The 15,534-nt window shown below is 32.3% G+C and overlaps 4 protein-coding genes across 7 annotated transcripts; 3 read left to right on the forward strand and 1 right to left on the reverse strand.

Annotated features, from left to right (window-relative positions):
• Positions 1-1,911: 1,911 nt before the first annotated feature.
• Positions 1,912-5,233, forward strand: LOC135840467 (diphthine methyltransferase). Its single transcript, XM_065357029.1, has 5 exons — positions 1,912-2,166; positions 3,919-4,234; positions 4,305-4,550; positions 4,632-4,767; positions 4,850-5,233. The coding sequence occupies exons 2-5, from the start codon at positions 3,922-3,924 to the stop codon at positions 5,208-5,210; spliced, it is 1,056 nt and encodes a 351-aa protein (XP_065213101.1). The 5' UTR covers positions 1,912-2,166; positions 3,919-3,921; the 3' UTR covers positions 5,211-5,233.
• On the reverse strand, positions 4,778-6,549 carry Polr3E (RNA polymerase III subunit E). Of its 3 annotated transcripts, none has more exons than XM_065357034.1 (7): positions 6,354-6,549; positions 6,180-6,278; positions 5,964-6,103; positions 5,683-5,882; positions 5,423-5,613; positions 5,220-5,355; positions 4,778-5,120 (listed from the first exon to the last, which is right to left on the reverse strand). In XM_065357034.1, exons 1-6 carry the CDS (start codon positions 6,393-6,395, stop codon positions 5,221-5,223), a joined length of 807 nt encoding a protein of 268 aa, XP_065213106.1. In that variant the 5' UTR covers positions 6,396-6,549; the 3' UTR covers positions 4,778-5,120; position 5,220. The 3 variants fall into 3 exon arrangements, with proteins under 3 accessions (XP_065213106.1, XP_065213103.1, XP_065213105.1); XM_065357031.1 differs by having other exon boundaries at positions 5,683-5,885; XM_065357033.1 differs by having other exon boundaries at positions 4,778-5,143; positions 5,683-5,885.
• A 133-nt stretch (positions 6,550-6,682) lies between these two features.
• Rad1 (Radiation insensitive 1) lies at positions 6,683-8,610 on the forward strand. The gene is made up of 8 exons (XM_065357030.1): positions 6,683-6,984; positions 7,081-7,179; positions 7,250-7,410; positions 7,488-7,722; positions 7,825-7,889; positions 7,987-8,131; positions 8,221-8,331; positions 8,448-8,610. Exons 1-7 carry the CDS (start codon positions 6,901-6,903, stop codon positions 8,245-8,247), a joined length of 816 nt encoding a protein of 271 aa, XP_065213102.1. The 5' UTR covers positions 6,683-6,900; the 3' UTR covers positions 8,248-8,331; positions 8,448-8,610.
• Positions 8,611-9,222: 612 nt separating this feature from the next.
• On the forward strand, positions 9,223-14,776 carry LOC135840462 (condensin-2 complex subunit G2-like). Of its 2 annotated transcripts, none has more exons than XM_065357019.1 (19): positions 9,223-9,477; positions 9,545-9,796; positions 9,877-10,011; positions 10,082-10,279; positions 10,356-10,469; positions 10,553-10,744; positions 10,817-10,990; positions 11,064-11,396; positions 11,460-11,721; positions 11,889-12,127; positions 12,196-12,447; positions 12,519-12,698; positions 12,799-12,974; positions 13,050-13,237; positions 13,309-13,499; positions 13,573-13,722; positions 13,803-13,946; positions 14,030-14,244; positions 14,341-14,776. In XM_065357019.1, exons 1-19 carry the CDS (start codon positions 9,409-9,411, stop codon positions 14,408-14,410), a joined length of 3,534 nt encoding a protein of 1,177 aa, XP_065213091.1. In that variant the 5' UTR covers positions 9,223-9,408; the 3' UTR covers positions 14,411-14,776. The 2 variants fall into 2 exon arrangements, with proteins under 2 accessions (XP_065213091.1, XP_065213090.1); XM_065357018.1 differs by having other exon boundaries at positions 9,224-9,477; positions 11,460-11,793.
• The last annotated feature ends 758 nt before the right edge of the window (positions 14,777-15,534 follow it).

The raw sequence follows: 15,534 nt of genomic DNA on the forward strand, positions 1-15,534 counted from the left end.
TTCCAGTTGGCGTATAGAAAATGAAATTAAAAAGAATGAAAGGAGTCGTCAAAAAAATCAGTGAATTAAATTAGCAATGTATAGCAGGTAAGTATGTACTTCCGGAATGTGTAGAAACAGGGTAAGGTGTACTGTTTACATACCATATAGGTGGATAAAAAAAATTATTTTGCGTGGTTGGAATAATCTCGTTAAATTATAACATCTAATGGCGTATGCTTTCAAACGCTGGCATCATTCTCGCTCTGGGTGTAACCTATTTTCAAAATAACAATAATAATTTATTTTAGGTTATTATTATTATGTATTTTATATCATCCAACTTTCGAACCTTTTTTTTTATTGATGTCTGGTTCTACTGATCTACTGAACTTGAGCACTCATTCGATACTTCTGCATACCGATAAGTACTCGCCTATGGATGGGTTTGTTTACTCTTCGTACTTTTTCCATGGGTATAGCAATGTGTCCTTGATGACACAATATTTTCGGACGCGAATAATTTTATTTAGTTCAATTAAATCTAGATTTCAGTCGAAATTTCATCTGTGATGACGAATTTTCTGAACCTATGATTAGATTTTGTCTTCCAATAATCTACTGACGAGGAAGTCACGAAAAAAGAACCTCAAGGATTTATTTGATCTTCGAGACGGTGTAATTTATTTAAATATTTCAGCGTGTTCGCTCATGGAAAATATGAAACTATTATAAAACAATTTGAGATTTTTGACATCATGACATCATCGTTAGAGGTGATGAGTACTGAGTAGGTCTATAGGTACAATATATAGATGCCTATAGCTAAGTATCTTCGACTTCGCGAGTAATAATTTTTCAACACGAAAATAAAGGCAACAAAGCATAGACGATAAGTATTAGCGTATCTTGATTACCTAAATGTAATACCAAATTGCTAATCGCATCACAGCTATTATACCCATATCATTCAATTAATACTGCGAGTAAACCTACTCTCTGTTCTGACTTCTGAGTTTGACCGTTTAGTAAAAAAAATGTTGTGAAACAATGTTTGGTTGTTCACTAGATCATGAGAATAAATTCCGTTCATTTTTTTTGGTAGTTTTTCAATATTTTTGAGCCATTTTTTAGCATGTATTTTTTTAGGAATCCTCTAGGGTTGTACACGTTTAAAACAAAAATGTTTTAAACATGTTTAAAACACGTTTAAAACAGATGAAAAAAAACAGAACGATGTTTTAAACAAAAAAAGCCGTTTAAAGCCATTTAAAATTGTGTTTTTTTTTGTTTTAAACGTGTTTTTTTTCAACTCCAATTTCCTAAAAAAACACGTTTTTTTTTTAGTTTTTTGTTAAAAAAAAAGTGAAATAGAAGACTGAAACTGTATTTTTAGAGACAAATTTTGTGTTACCACGTTTTTGTACAACCCTGGAATCCTCCATTCAGTTACATATTTTCAATTTTAATTGATGATTGTTTCGCTGTAAATAATCTTTATGTAGTATCTAAATTTAAACCTTGACAGATGCTATTAGAGTGAACGAATAGTTTCAACTTTCAACTCAAAAATTAATACTTTGATTGAATAATGATTAATTACATATTATGTAGGTACCTATCTTATCAGCATCACAAACAAACTTGAACTTTTTCGCAAATGAAATTAATTAAATTGAAAAGCCATCAACTGTAGCGAAAAAACTGGTAAAAAAAAATTCCAATTCGGTACATATCTGGTCAAATGTAAATTTAAGAAAATATATTTATTTATTATTTTTTTTTTAAAAATAGAGCTATGCCTTAAAATCAGAATGCGGCAACTCTAACCACACAATCGCACTGCAGTCTGTATCTCATCTGCAACGCTAACGCTATAAACTGCGAAACGCGGAAGTAGAAAAAATGAAAATGCATCCGTAATCTTTTTTCTGTGATTTGATTAGAATCTTGTTTTCTTTCTTTTTCTTTTCTTTACGAAAATTTCTATTTTCTGTCGTCAATCGGCGAGTTTTGTTTTTTTGCTGTTTATCTTCAAGCATTTTATTCTATTAATTTAATTTAATTTATGAAGATTGATTAATTGTGTTATCAACATATTGATCGCCCAGTAATACTTACCTTTGTTGGAAACGTTTCGTACTTGGGACCATTCATTTTCGAGTATTCTCAGTTTGTTCCAAATTGGTGAGTACCAAAACAAAGATAATAGATGATTATGTATTACATATTACTTCATTGACTTCTAGTTGCATATTGTAGTTACCAACCTTAACTATACCAAGTATTTTGTAACGCCAATGTAGGTCACTGAAAAGAAAACTGTGAATTGAGTTTTCTCTGTTAAAATGTTTTAGAATTATTGAAGCCAAAGATTCTTCATTTTTTCATCCTAATCGTTTAAAATGGAAATGAGGACGGAAGAAGACGTTTTAGATGAATTGAAATCTTCAAATCTCGTTATTCCACCAGAAATCACTATAACTCCAGTTGTATCGCCATTTATTCCGTATGATACTTCATCTTCTGGTTACGGTAAACAACACAATCCCCAATCAAAGAAAGTCAGCAGCAACGAGCGTTCTAAATATAGTCAATTACTTGCTATTATTGAAGAAATTGGCAAAGATATTCGTCCTTCTTATACAGGGAGTAAAAGTTCATCCGAAAGATTGAAAAGAGGAATCATGAATGCCAGAGTTTTAGTTAGAGAATGTTTAACCGAAGTAGAAAGAAGTGCGAGGCAATAAATTTTCGTTATTTAAAGTAATGAAATATGATAATGAACGGTGCGGTCTTCCTCATTTCAAGTTTTTCGTCACTGTCTGCATCGAGAAATCTATTGTTTTTGTCTATCAATAATTTGTATCACGAATTCGAAAAATATTGACACGATTGTCTCCGAAGTTTAAGACAATTGGAGAGAATTATGTTCAAATTAATAATTGTTAAATTATTGCCTATACACTATTGCTTTGATGATCTGATTTAATTATATTACCTATTCGTAATTAAATCTCAAATTTCTTTTCAACACCTATCTGAATCAGACTTGCTCCATATTTTATACGTTGAAGTAGATTTATAATGTGCTGTTGGTGCTATGAATTTTCATGTGCTAACATTTTACAATACTGTTACAATTTATTACCTATATAGGTACCAAGTTTTTGAGAATCGAGAAACCATACTCATGTATTAATTTACATACGGTAATTTTTTTTTGGGTACCTACATTGACGTATTTTCTGTTAATTATGTATATTATTTTGTACAAACAATAAGTGTCTGAATGCATTTAACCATTTATTACGTAAGTTATGTTATGATGATAAATGAATTTTGAAACTTCAATATCAATTATTTATTGAATGTAAATGTGATGTTACATACAGGGTATAAAACTATCAGGTACAAAATTAACTTTACAGTTTTTGATTTGGTTTGTGATAGTTTTTTTTTTTAATTCTTTTATATTCTTTTATGTACACGTTTATTTCTGTCCAGTTTTTCTTTTTTTTGTAATGAATTTTAGTAGTCATTATTTATAAAAGCACCATTAAATTTAAGATGAATATTTTTATTTGTGATACATTCATGTGGTATAGTTGCTAAGTTTTGATGTTTACTTTCGGTTTATGGTTTTAAAAATAAATTTTTTTCGAATATCTTGCTTTTATGGTACTTACCCAACTCAATGCTATTATAAAAACAAGAAATTACAAATATTTTGAAGTTTCATGATTTTGACATTCGTGGATCTAAAAACGTCAAAAAACGTTGACCAGCTTGTTGGCTGCTAAATTCATCAACGGCCGCAGTGGCGCAATTATTTATTTACATTTTGAGTAGCTTTTGTTTTGAACGTTCACGATTTTGCATGTGTCGGTTTAATTTTTGCACGGCAAAAAGTGAATTTGTTTTTGTTTTTATTTACAGATTATGCCCTTCAAACTTCTTCATGCTTTGAACACTACATACTGCGCCGACACCGTGGAATGGTGCCCAATGGTTCAATTTAATAAGTTTTTCGCATGCGGAACTTATGAATTGCAGAATGAGCAAACGAAATCAACTAGAATAGGACAGTTGCATTTATTCTCAGTGGATGAACAGTTACAAATCAATTTACATTCCACTATTGATACAAGTGCCATTTTGGATATGAAATGGTTTTCAAAATTGATAAACGGGAGAATCCTTTTAGCTACGTGTAATGCCGATGGTAAAGTTATGTTATGGGAATTCGTACAAGGTAAGAAAAATACGATCATTCGTCGAAAACTTTGAAAATCTAATTACTAAAAAAAATTGAAAATTTCCAGGACACACAGATCATCTTACTTACCTCAGCGAACATCAAATAAATAGTGAAAATGTTATATCATTATCTATAGACAAGTCAGATTTAACCACTCCTCAGATATGTGTCAGCGATTCTCAAGGGTTTCTAACAGTTTTACGTTTGGACGATAAAAATGATTTTCATTTATTACATAAAGTCAAGGTGAACGATTATGAAGCTTGGATAGCCACGTTCAGCCTTACAAACGATTCAGTAGTGTTGACAGGTGATGCAAGAATTTTCCTCATACATTTTTGATTTTACATTTTGTGTGATCTCTCAACTAATTATACCATTATACTTCAAGGTGGAGACGATTGTTTCATAAAAGTATTTGATTTGAGATGTCACTCGCACGCCGTTAACAAATTGGAAGAACATCAATGTGGCGTAACAAGTTTACGCTTTAACCACAAAAACACCAACATTTTAGCTTCAGGAAGGTACATCCCATAAAATTTTCATCAATTTATTATTATAAATATCAAACATATTAAATCAAATGAGTCTCTTTTTATACTTTAGCTACGACGAAACAATCAAAATCTGGGACGATAGAATAATGAAAAACAGTTTATCGAGTTGCGGGGTTGGAGGAGGAGTTTGGCGGATTAAATGGAGTCCTGTTAACGCCAAACACATCTTGACTGCAGCGATGTACTCCGGTGTTTATGAATTGGAATATTCTCCCGAGACGCATTCTCTGAGACAGGAAAATGAGTTCAAGGAACACGAAAGCATAACATATGGAGCTGATTACTGTTATATTCCTCCAAACGAATTACTCGAAAATTATCTGAAAGATGAACCCTATTTAGACTGCGATGGTATGTTAACAGTAACATGTTCATTTTATGATAAAAAGTTATGCTTATGCGCTCTGTAAATAAACTACCTTATTTTGTTGAAGTACTTTCTATCGAATCAGTCGTATCTGGTGGTACAAGTACATCTAAATATTGTTTTTGTGATAAAGACAACATAGCTGATCTGTTTCTCGACACCGTGTTCGTTAATCCTTCCAGTAATCTCTGAAAATCAAGCTGTGTTAAGAATTCAATTTTCTTTGTTGACAAATAAAAAAAATAACATGCGTACCGCTGCGGTGGAACTAGTGCTGTTTAAATAAGCAGCTTCGCACCAAGGTTCTTCAGCTACTTTGCTCAAATGCTGTTGATGACTCCATTCTTGAGAGATTTTAGTTTTTTCTCTTTTCTGAGAAAACTTTACGGTAACTTGAACCGCCGATGTACCCTCATCAGGCTCACCCTCCGAAGATGATGACGAATCTATCGCATTCAAATAAACAAATATTGAGTATCGATTCGAGTAACCAACGAAAAGTGTCATACATTTACCATCTATGAAAGATTTACTGCCAGTTTTCGATTTTTTGCTTTTTTCAACGTGCTCATAAGTGGGTAAAAAACTAACTGCATCATGAAGAGGTGTAATACAAAATTTTCCATCGTAGATAGTCGCAATAGAATAACAAGTGATATCTTTCTTTAACACACTGCGCTGAGATTGGAATGTGATTCTATCCAGAAGCTTACTACTGCTAAAGTTGAAGTGAATGAAACATTTTGTAAGGTAGAACACAGAAGAGGTACGTAATGATCGAGATAATTATTCGTACCTTTTTGGTTTTTCTTTGGCGGTCTGTTTAGCAGAATCAGTGACAGCTAATTCTTCCCCAACATATGGATCATAGAATTCACTTTCCGTATTCAACCCATTATCCAGTTCAATTATACCACTTTCTGGCTTGATTCGGCTCTATAAGACAGTTAAAAAACATCTCAGACATACTAGGAATTAATTAGAACCCGTACAACAATGACGAAGTACGTACTGACAATATGTTTTTGGAACAATTAGTATCCGCAGGTTTACATGGGAATTGAAATAAATGCAGTTTATCAGCTAGTTCTTTGCATAAATAAACAGGTATCTGTAAAAATAATTCGAATACATGATGTAATGTTGAAGATTAATCTAGAGATTTTAGCTCATAAAATAATAATACCTCTTTAATGACACAGTCGTCATCATCCTGGTGCATTTCCATTGTTATTTCTCTTGCTTTATAAATTCAGAAATCTCAAAAACTATTCTCTTACTTTACAACTTTACCATTCATAATATTCATTACGATTCACGGATTCACTAAAAAAATTTCACATCACATTCGCACATTGCAAACTTATCACGTTATCAGTTCGTCTGGTCTGCCGTTAGACTGCCGTCTCGCAACTGCGCATGCGTCACTCATTGATTTGAAAAAAATCAACAACAAACACAGGAAAAATTGATAACAAAAACCGGGAAAAATCCAAGAAAAAGTTGAACTGAAAAACTAAAGAACTAAAGTTGAAGTTGAATTTTACTTTGCTTATGAATTATTTCAATTGTCACATCTCAGAGGTTATTGCTGGTGTGAATATGAAATAATTATGAGCTTTTTCTCGTGATCGGTGACAGGCGACATATACATTTTGAGTTGAGTTTACGTTTTCTGGCAAGAATGCGAAGTTGAGTTGAGGATGTAATTTTTCTAGAGAGTACCAAGAAAGATGAATAATCAAAATATTTTAGAGGCAAAATTAGATAACGTAAAAAATATTTCATCGGTGCTAAAAGCTATCAACTTCAAAAACGTAAGTTATTACCTATTTATTTGTAGTACATAGTCTCACTAATTGCAATTTTTTTATTTTCAATGATGTCCATTCCATTTTCTTTCAATTTTTCAGAGTGCCGTATGTTTTGCTTCTGATTGTGGGCTCAAAGTTGTTGCAGAAGATGCAAAATGCGTTCAAGCCAATGCGTTCATAGGAAGCGATATTTTTCAGGTACATAGTAATAGTGAGCGTTTACCACTTTTCTTCATTCGTCCAAAAATTAACTGCTCGATTATTTCAGGAGTATAAAGTAACTAATGAAGACGACACTGCTATGTTTCGAATAGACTTAAGCATACTGGTCGATTGCTTAACTATTTTTGATGGCTGTTCCACTGCAGCAGGAGCGACAACTGCGGTGAAGATGTTATATGAAGGATGCGGTAGTCCATTGAAAATCATGTACAGTAAACACTAACCAACTTGAAATAATTTAGCGTATCAAACACTTGTGTGATTAATACAAAATTTTATTCTAGGATGGAAGAGGAAGGCATTATTATAGACTGCTCTCTAAGAACAATGACTGATTGTGAAACTTTAGAATTTGATATAACTGAAGCTAACGTCACTTGCAAAATCATCTTGAAAGCCCAGGATTTCAGAGAAATAATGGCGGATTTGGACCATACTTCTGATTATGTTGAGTTTTTAATGTCACCGAATGCTCCACACTTCAGAATTACCACCGATGGATTAGCCGGAAAATTTGAGGTAGATATTCTAGATCTATTAATAATTGAATAACACTGATTTTTCTTTTTCGAAAACGATTCCTCATTAAATTTTATATTCGTTTCGTATAATTTATTTCAGGCAGATATTCCAAAAACGAGTAACATTATTGAGTCTTTTATGTGTTCCAGTGATATACGAGCTCGGTAACAATTTACCATTTTTTTCTTGGACCTGTAGATATTGTTGAATGTTTCTTGTTGCATTTAATAATTGTATCATTGTTTTACTTTTTGTTTTCAGGTACAAGTATTCTCAAATAAAACCTTGTTTAAAATCTTTAGTTATAGCAAACAAAGTCTCTGTAAGAATCACTGAAGAAGGTTTCATTTGTCTGCAGTTTATGATACAGACTGAATCCAAACAGTATTGTTATGTGGAATATTATGTAATTATTTCATTTTGCGCCATAATAATCTGTTCAAATCAAACGTATGAGAACGTCGTTTATCTAAGCGAAAATGTTTTATTTTATAGTGTATTCCTTGCGTTGATGATGATTAGTTGAATTTTGGACCTAATTGTATGGAGCAATTTTATTGTCGATGCTTACTTAGATTCCAACGAAGGATGCGAACCAAAAAACTGGTACGTAACGAATGTACTTAATACTTATGTATTGTGTATGATAAAATTTACCAACGAATTCGTAATTAGTATTTGATGAATTAATCGTTAAAATGATGCATTTTTATTTCTTACAGTTTTCATAGTTTTAAGTAATCGTTCGGAATAGAATAAACCGAGATTTCCTTAGGTATTTTGGTGGTGCCATACCATTGCATATTAGTAATAATCATTATTATTGTGAGTAGCCTATATTGATATTTTTTTCGTGTTGTCAATAAATTTATTGTACGTATTGTAGTTCGTTTTTTTATTTTTCGTAGATCCGCGATCTACGCAAAAGTAAATATAAAATCGAAAAATAGTGTTATAAAATAATACACGTATCTACATAGTCCAATGCATTATTAATACTTGAAAGATTAGAAGATGGATTTACGAATTTGGACATTGGAAATGAAAAATAAGAACTGGACGCTGATTCTTTTCTTCATCGACAATTCGACATCATAATGCCAAAATTCACAGATTTCTTATTTTGTTGAGTTGAGTGTCTCGTCTCGATGCACAATAACTTTTCCTGGTTTTTTTTTCGGGGAAAAGAAAACATAATATCGAGCGAGATGTAAATTAAATCAATTTAATAAGTAATAACATTACATACATAAAATAAACTCAGGGTAGTCACTACTTCACTAGTCAGGGTTTTCCCGCGAAAAAAAATATTGAAAAAGTCAAAAAGATTTCAGCAATACCCCGCCTCCCTCTGCTTCATCTTCTCCAACTCCAATGAACTGGAGTCTGTATTCAACGAAACTGTTGGCAATTTTGTGAACTAAGTTTGCTAATTTTTCTTCATTTCTTGCTCCAATTTTCAAAATCGGTGTTTGATTTTCCAACGATGTTTATCATCTTTATCAGTTAAATTAAATTTCCTCTAAAATAAATTTTGATTCGAATTTCGATAGTGAAAAATTTCTTAAATTTTATTGCAATGTTATGATGTTTCCATAAATTAGAATGCACAAAAGTTTACTCATCCACGATTGGTCCCATTTTTAACTCAGTCTTCCTTCGAGAGATCCATTTCATATAATTATGAAGCGTACCGAAAAAAAAACTTCCGGCGCCAAAGGAAACGGACAAAGAAATTCTACAGCTGCAGCTGTAAGTATTTTACGGGTTTATCACATATTTCTGATTATTTTGTCTATTCACCGGTTGCATTTTGTAGGAAATGGCTAATTTACCGGAAACTGCTGATGACGATTGGATCAAACATAAAGAACTGATCGATTCTAACTTGAATCTTCTGTCAAATACTAATGAAGTAAATGAAGAACGGGACCGTGTATTAGAATCCATCAAAGTTACTATCAATAACACGAACAATTCGATTAAAGCGATTTCAACCATGAGTACACCGTTACGCGATTACGTTGGAGCGTTAATACCGTTGATGAAAATGAAGCATATCGATGTTAAAGTAAATATTCTGTGATAAAAATGGTGCTATATAATTTCTTCAATTTTATTCACTGTTTACTCCATTGTTTGTGATTTCAGACTAGATTCAGCATTGCAGATATAATGTTTACATTATCAGATAATGATTTAGTACCTTTTACGCATTCAAACTTTATCCCCCTGGTTGGTTTTTTGGTCGAAAATTGTCCCGTTCACATGCATGAAAAACATATGGTAACTTTCTCAACGGTTTCGCTGATTTATAACTTTGTAGAATTTCGTTAATTGTTTTCTTTTTTCATAGAATACATACATTCGTAAACTTCGCAAATTGCTGAATGCCATGTACAATGATGAAGATTTAAAATCCGACTGTACTTTAGAAATTCCTTCCTTGCTCCAGATGTTAGATGTGTTACTCTTACACGTTCCCTTTTGTTCCACTGATAATGGTATAGAGATCGTCGGTCATATTGTAGCCTTACATGAAACCGTCATTAAAGTATGCAAAAGAATGTAAAATTTTTAATCGTAAAATTAGTATTATGTCCTAACAATGTCTGTTTATTTTCGAAAAGGAATTCCAAGCTCGTATCAAACAAGTTTTATTTCATTGTTCCAAAACCGAAGCTTTCGCTTTTGGAAAAATCTACTTCCGAGTGTGGGAATTGGTGAGCGATGAAATGAAGAAAGTGAGTGGGCTTATTTTCGCATGGAACATAAAACCTAGCCTGTTTATGGTAAAATTTTCAAATTTATTTTCAATTTTGTGTAGTTTGTTGAAGAAGAATGTATTCAGTGGATAATGGATCGAGCGTTTACTCTCGGTCGCCAAGAGAATGCTAGAAAGTTTCTATCAGTCAACGTTCAAAATTTACTGTCTGGATTACACTGCTGTAGAAAATCTGCGAAATTCAGTCAAGTCATCACCACGTTGTATTCACCTTTGATCTGGAAATATTTGAGCGTACGTTTATTTTAATAAATCACATTACTTTTAGTGTAGAGTGTAGACATAACCAAATATTCATATTTTCAGAGCGATAATGCTATCTATCGAGCTAATGCAGCAGAGATATTTATGAATGTGTATCCTTTGGAGAAACCTCAAAAGGGAAAGACTGTCTACAGTCAGTTTCTACGAAAACAACACGATGAAATGTTAGCTTTATTGAACGATCGTTGTCCAGCCGTTCGAGTTATAGCTATTAGGGTGAATTATTTTTCATTACGATGGCGTACCCGAGTAATTGACATTTTTTTATTCGATATTTTTAATATTACAGGGAATCTGTGCCAACATGAAGTATTTTTGGATTACTTTTCAAAATGGAACTGCCGAAGAAGTGGTTAAAAAATTAATTTCCGAAATGGTGCTCGATGGAAGTTCTGCGGATGTTAGAAAATCAGTATATCAAGGATTCACGCAATTATTAGAAAATTCTGATAGTCATCGATTGTTGAAAAGCGTATTGCCTTCCCTGAGTCAATTTCTCCACGACGAAAATAAAAGCGTTCGACAAGCATTTTTGAACATGTTGTTGAAAATTAAAAACACTCCTTGTGAAATAAAATATTTTCAAATCGTCGATTTGGTCAATATAGCCGCTAGACTGGAGGTAAATATCCGTGATTTTTTCTGTTTCTAACCTCTTGAACGAACTAATTCAATTTTATTTCAGGTTGACAGCCTACAGAATCAAAGTTTGATCGTAAAGCTGATATTTTCTAGCTTTTTTGGTCCGAAAATATCGATCGAGGAAACTTTCAAACGTCTCTGCAAATTTATTAAAGTGAATCCAGCCGCAGCTCGTAATTTAGCTACCTGTTCCAAAGAAGTCCTACCCCTGAAAGAAGCCGCTCAATTGATGTGTTTGATTCTTTTACATCTGTACAAAAATTTGAAGAAAAAAATGGAACCGTATGGCGATGAAAATAAAGAAAGTGAGAAAACGGATAAACCTAGTAAAGCTCGTACTACGGCATTATCAAGTATCGAAAATGTCCAAAGATCGGGTAAATAGCTTCGCAGTGTAATCTGCTTATTGCGAAATTAGTACTCGATTTGAGATGAAATTGTCAAATTTCATGGTCATTCATTTCTGTTTTAGGTGATGCTGATGCGAATGAAAATGTCGATGCCAACTCCAGTGCGACATCGTCAGATAGTACACGAAAATTACTATCGTCTGTTTGTGACCCGATCATTGCTCATGGCTTATTCGATTTCGTAGCCATACTATGGCTCATAAACGGTAAACGATTATCAGAACCGGAAAACAAAGAGCTTCTCAACCAAGTCCACAGTTGTAGCATCAAATGCATTCCTCCAGCATTAAGATATTTTCGAGTAATTAGCGTTTTTTCTTTGTTGAATACCCGGAAGCATTGAACGCTAATCTTAAACTGTGTTCACAGGATACGCATGTTTTTTACGGTGTTCTAAATTTGGCTGGAATGATGCCGCTTTCTACTATCCAACATCAAACCACAGTTGTTGGAAGTTGCCTCTCCATGCTGCGACAAATGTCCGACGAATCTTCAGCGAGTGAATATCATTGTATTATACACGTTTTATGCATATGGAATAGAGGAGATGATATATTGGAATTGATAAAAGAATGGCTGAACGAAGGATTCCGGTCGGAAAATCTAAACGAAACCTTCAGTGTAAGTTAATTCAAACCACCATCTATTTTGCGATCTTAATTTAATTTTTAATCTTCGTTTCGTTTTGATAGCTCCAAAGGAGAGAATCGATGAGGAAAAAACGTGTGAAATTCATGAAACCCGAAGCGAAACCTAAACTAGCTTTAAGTTTGCTGCAAGCGATATTCAACAGTCAAGCCGATCAGAAGTTGATTTTTTCTAAAAATATCAATTGTTTGACTACTCTTTTTGAATTCTTGTCAAAAATCAAGGTATGATTTTATTTCTTTGCACATACTTACTTCAAGTAGAATATTTTTGGCTAGAAATTACTTATCAATATTTTGCTTTTGCGAATTGATAATTTTTTAGAAACTCGTTGAAAATAGAATATCAAAAGGTTCCGAATTGAATAACATTTTAAATGATGATTTCCTCAAAGAAACATTTGCTTTGTACGGAAATTTCATGATTATGTTCTCTCAAAATGAAGTATCAGACTTTAATTTTTGGAAAAAATTCGCCAAACACATAGAATGGTGTGATAAGTGAGTTGTGAATAATTTTTATTATGTCGCTCTTTTCTATTTGTATGTTAATGAATCGAAATAAATGTGTGGCAGAATTTTGGGACAAGGTAGATCGCTTGTGGATACTAATGGGGATGACGATGAAGATGAACAGAGTACATTTGCCGGTGAAATGTTGCAAGTTCCGTTGATTCAATCTTACCATCTGGTCGCACTAGGGAAATGTTCAGATAATGATCTCATTCTTTTGAGTACATTTTGTTTGACAGCTTTAAACTCTAGTAAGGATCATTTTATACCTAAGGGTAAAATAGGAAGAAAATGTATAATATCGATGAAATTTCAATCACAGATAATGGGTTGTATTGCGTGGAAGCAGCAGTTCAGTTTGTAAAACAGTTACTTTTATTCTCTCGAGCACATCATGAAGGTAGACGCAACAATGATGTTATGATGATTTGGCTACCGCGTTTATTGGATACCACATTGTCCTTATTGACTGAAAAAAACCTTACCAAAGATGAGCTCTCTGTGTATATCAAGGTAAAATAAACATCAAAATGTTCGCATCTTGATAAATTCAAAGGATCTAATTGTTTTTCATTTCTAATTGCAGAATTTCACAACTCTGAGGAATACTCTAATATTCAATTACATGTTAATCACGAAGCTATATCCTAAATTACTCCACGGTAGTTTATCGTATCAAGTGCTCTATTCGTTCTGTAACCACTTGATCAACATCGTCTTGTTTCCCATTAGAGAAGTAAATAAATTTAGCTTTCTTTAAAATGGTTCTGAATACTTCATTTAATGAAACTCATTATTCTTGTTTTATTTTTTCAGTGTGAAACATTAAATGTTGATCAAAGTATCAAAAACTTGCCTACTGTCGGCAGTTTACTGGCAGCGGTGTTAATTTCGCAGGTTGAGTTAGCCTCCGGATTCTTATTCGTATTGAAGAAAATCATCGGTGATTACACCGATAACGTAAGTAAATCATTTTTTATCGTTCAATTAATTGTTCATTTCATGGATTCTAAATACGTTTTTTTTTTTTTTTTTAAATTCAGGATGTATTGAACATGTTGGCTGTTTCATCCTTGCTGTATACATTAGCTTCAACTGGAGGTAAAATTAAACCGTCGGAAATTTTGAAAGTTGTTCAAATAACGCACACTAAACTGCAAAGTATAACTACCGAAGAAGGCGGTTTAGCATTGGTCATGAATCATGAGCGAAGTGTTGGTGATCGTACTATTATTGATATCGAAGAAACTAATGAATTGTAAGTGTTTCGAAAAATCCTGCAATCATGATTTTCATTTTTTTCCCCGCTTATTTTATTTTATTTTGTTATTTGTTCAATTTTTCTTTCTTTCAGAGCTGTTAAAGAAATCGGCAAACATATTTTGAAATTAATCGCAGAACATCTTAAAGGATCTCTTACGTGATGTAAATGATATGTACCTACTCTCAGTGTATATTTTTATTTTGTATTTCATATTGAAATTTTTTTAATTTTATAATAATTTATTTTAAAAACCGGTCATTTTTTATATATTTTTTTAAATGAATACCTATTATTTACTAGACATAAGGTGTGAATACATATTGCAAATACGACTGCCATTCATCGAAATCATTGTTACGAAGAACGGATGTTATGAATGAATTTCGATCAATAATTTATTGAACTTGAGTATCACATTACTGAACTCCTTCTGTTTCTTTTTGCTCATTTATGATCAATTGTGATGTAAATATCAATTAAGTCGTAGAATCTAAAAAAGAAAAACAGTAAAAGTTATTTTACTATACGTGTATAGTGTTTAGCAATTTTATTGGATTTTTTAAATTTTAATCTAATTTGAACAGATCAATACCGGTACATACTTAATAATTGGGCATTACGTGATGATTAAATAGTTTTTTTCCTCAGATGAATCTTGCAAAAATATTTAAATCTTCTAAGTAAGAATAAAATCAGAGCATAATTATTGCACACGAGATTAGAAATAATCCGGAAAAATAATTTGAGTTAATGAAAATAGTAAATAATTTAGCCCAAGCGCATCATCTTTTTCTCATTAAAATGTAATTAATAATTATTAGTTCGTCGAAGTGACACATTTTACGTAGAAGCCCTGCTTTGAAGCATTGCATACCTACTTGTACTTGTGCGTTGTTACTCATTCAAATTTATCAAAGTTGTATGCAATTCAAAGTCCTTTATTACTTATCTTTGCTTAATTTCGATGTTTATCGTTTTCGCTTTGGTTTTATTTCGCATTATATCAGAATTCAATTCGACACATTTCCTAAATTATAAAAATTAAAAACATTCAATTCTACGAAAGTGCTTTTTTTATCGTTTAGTTCTTTTAGCAGAAACATAAATCATGGTTTTGAGAATTCCAAAAAAAAAACAAATTTTTATAACGGATTCAGATGCAAACGAAAAGCATTGAATTTAAAATTCATTAGGTAGGTATAGACTTCGGAATAGCCCAAAATTGGTTCTGATGTAAAATTTCACGTGTTGTGATTTAAAAGCTGAAAATCGCAAAATTTTCCT

The sequence above is a fragment of the Planococcus citri genome, chromosome 3 (genome assembly GCF_950023065.1).
Source record: "Planococcus citri chromosome 3, ihPlaCitr1.1, whole genome shotgun sequence".
Taxonomy (NCBI): domain Eukaryota; kingdom Metazoa; phylum Arthropoda; class Insecta; order Hemiptera; family Pseudococcidae; genus Planococcus; species Planococcus citri.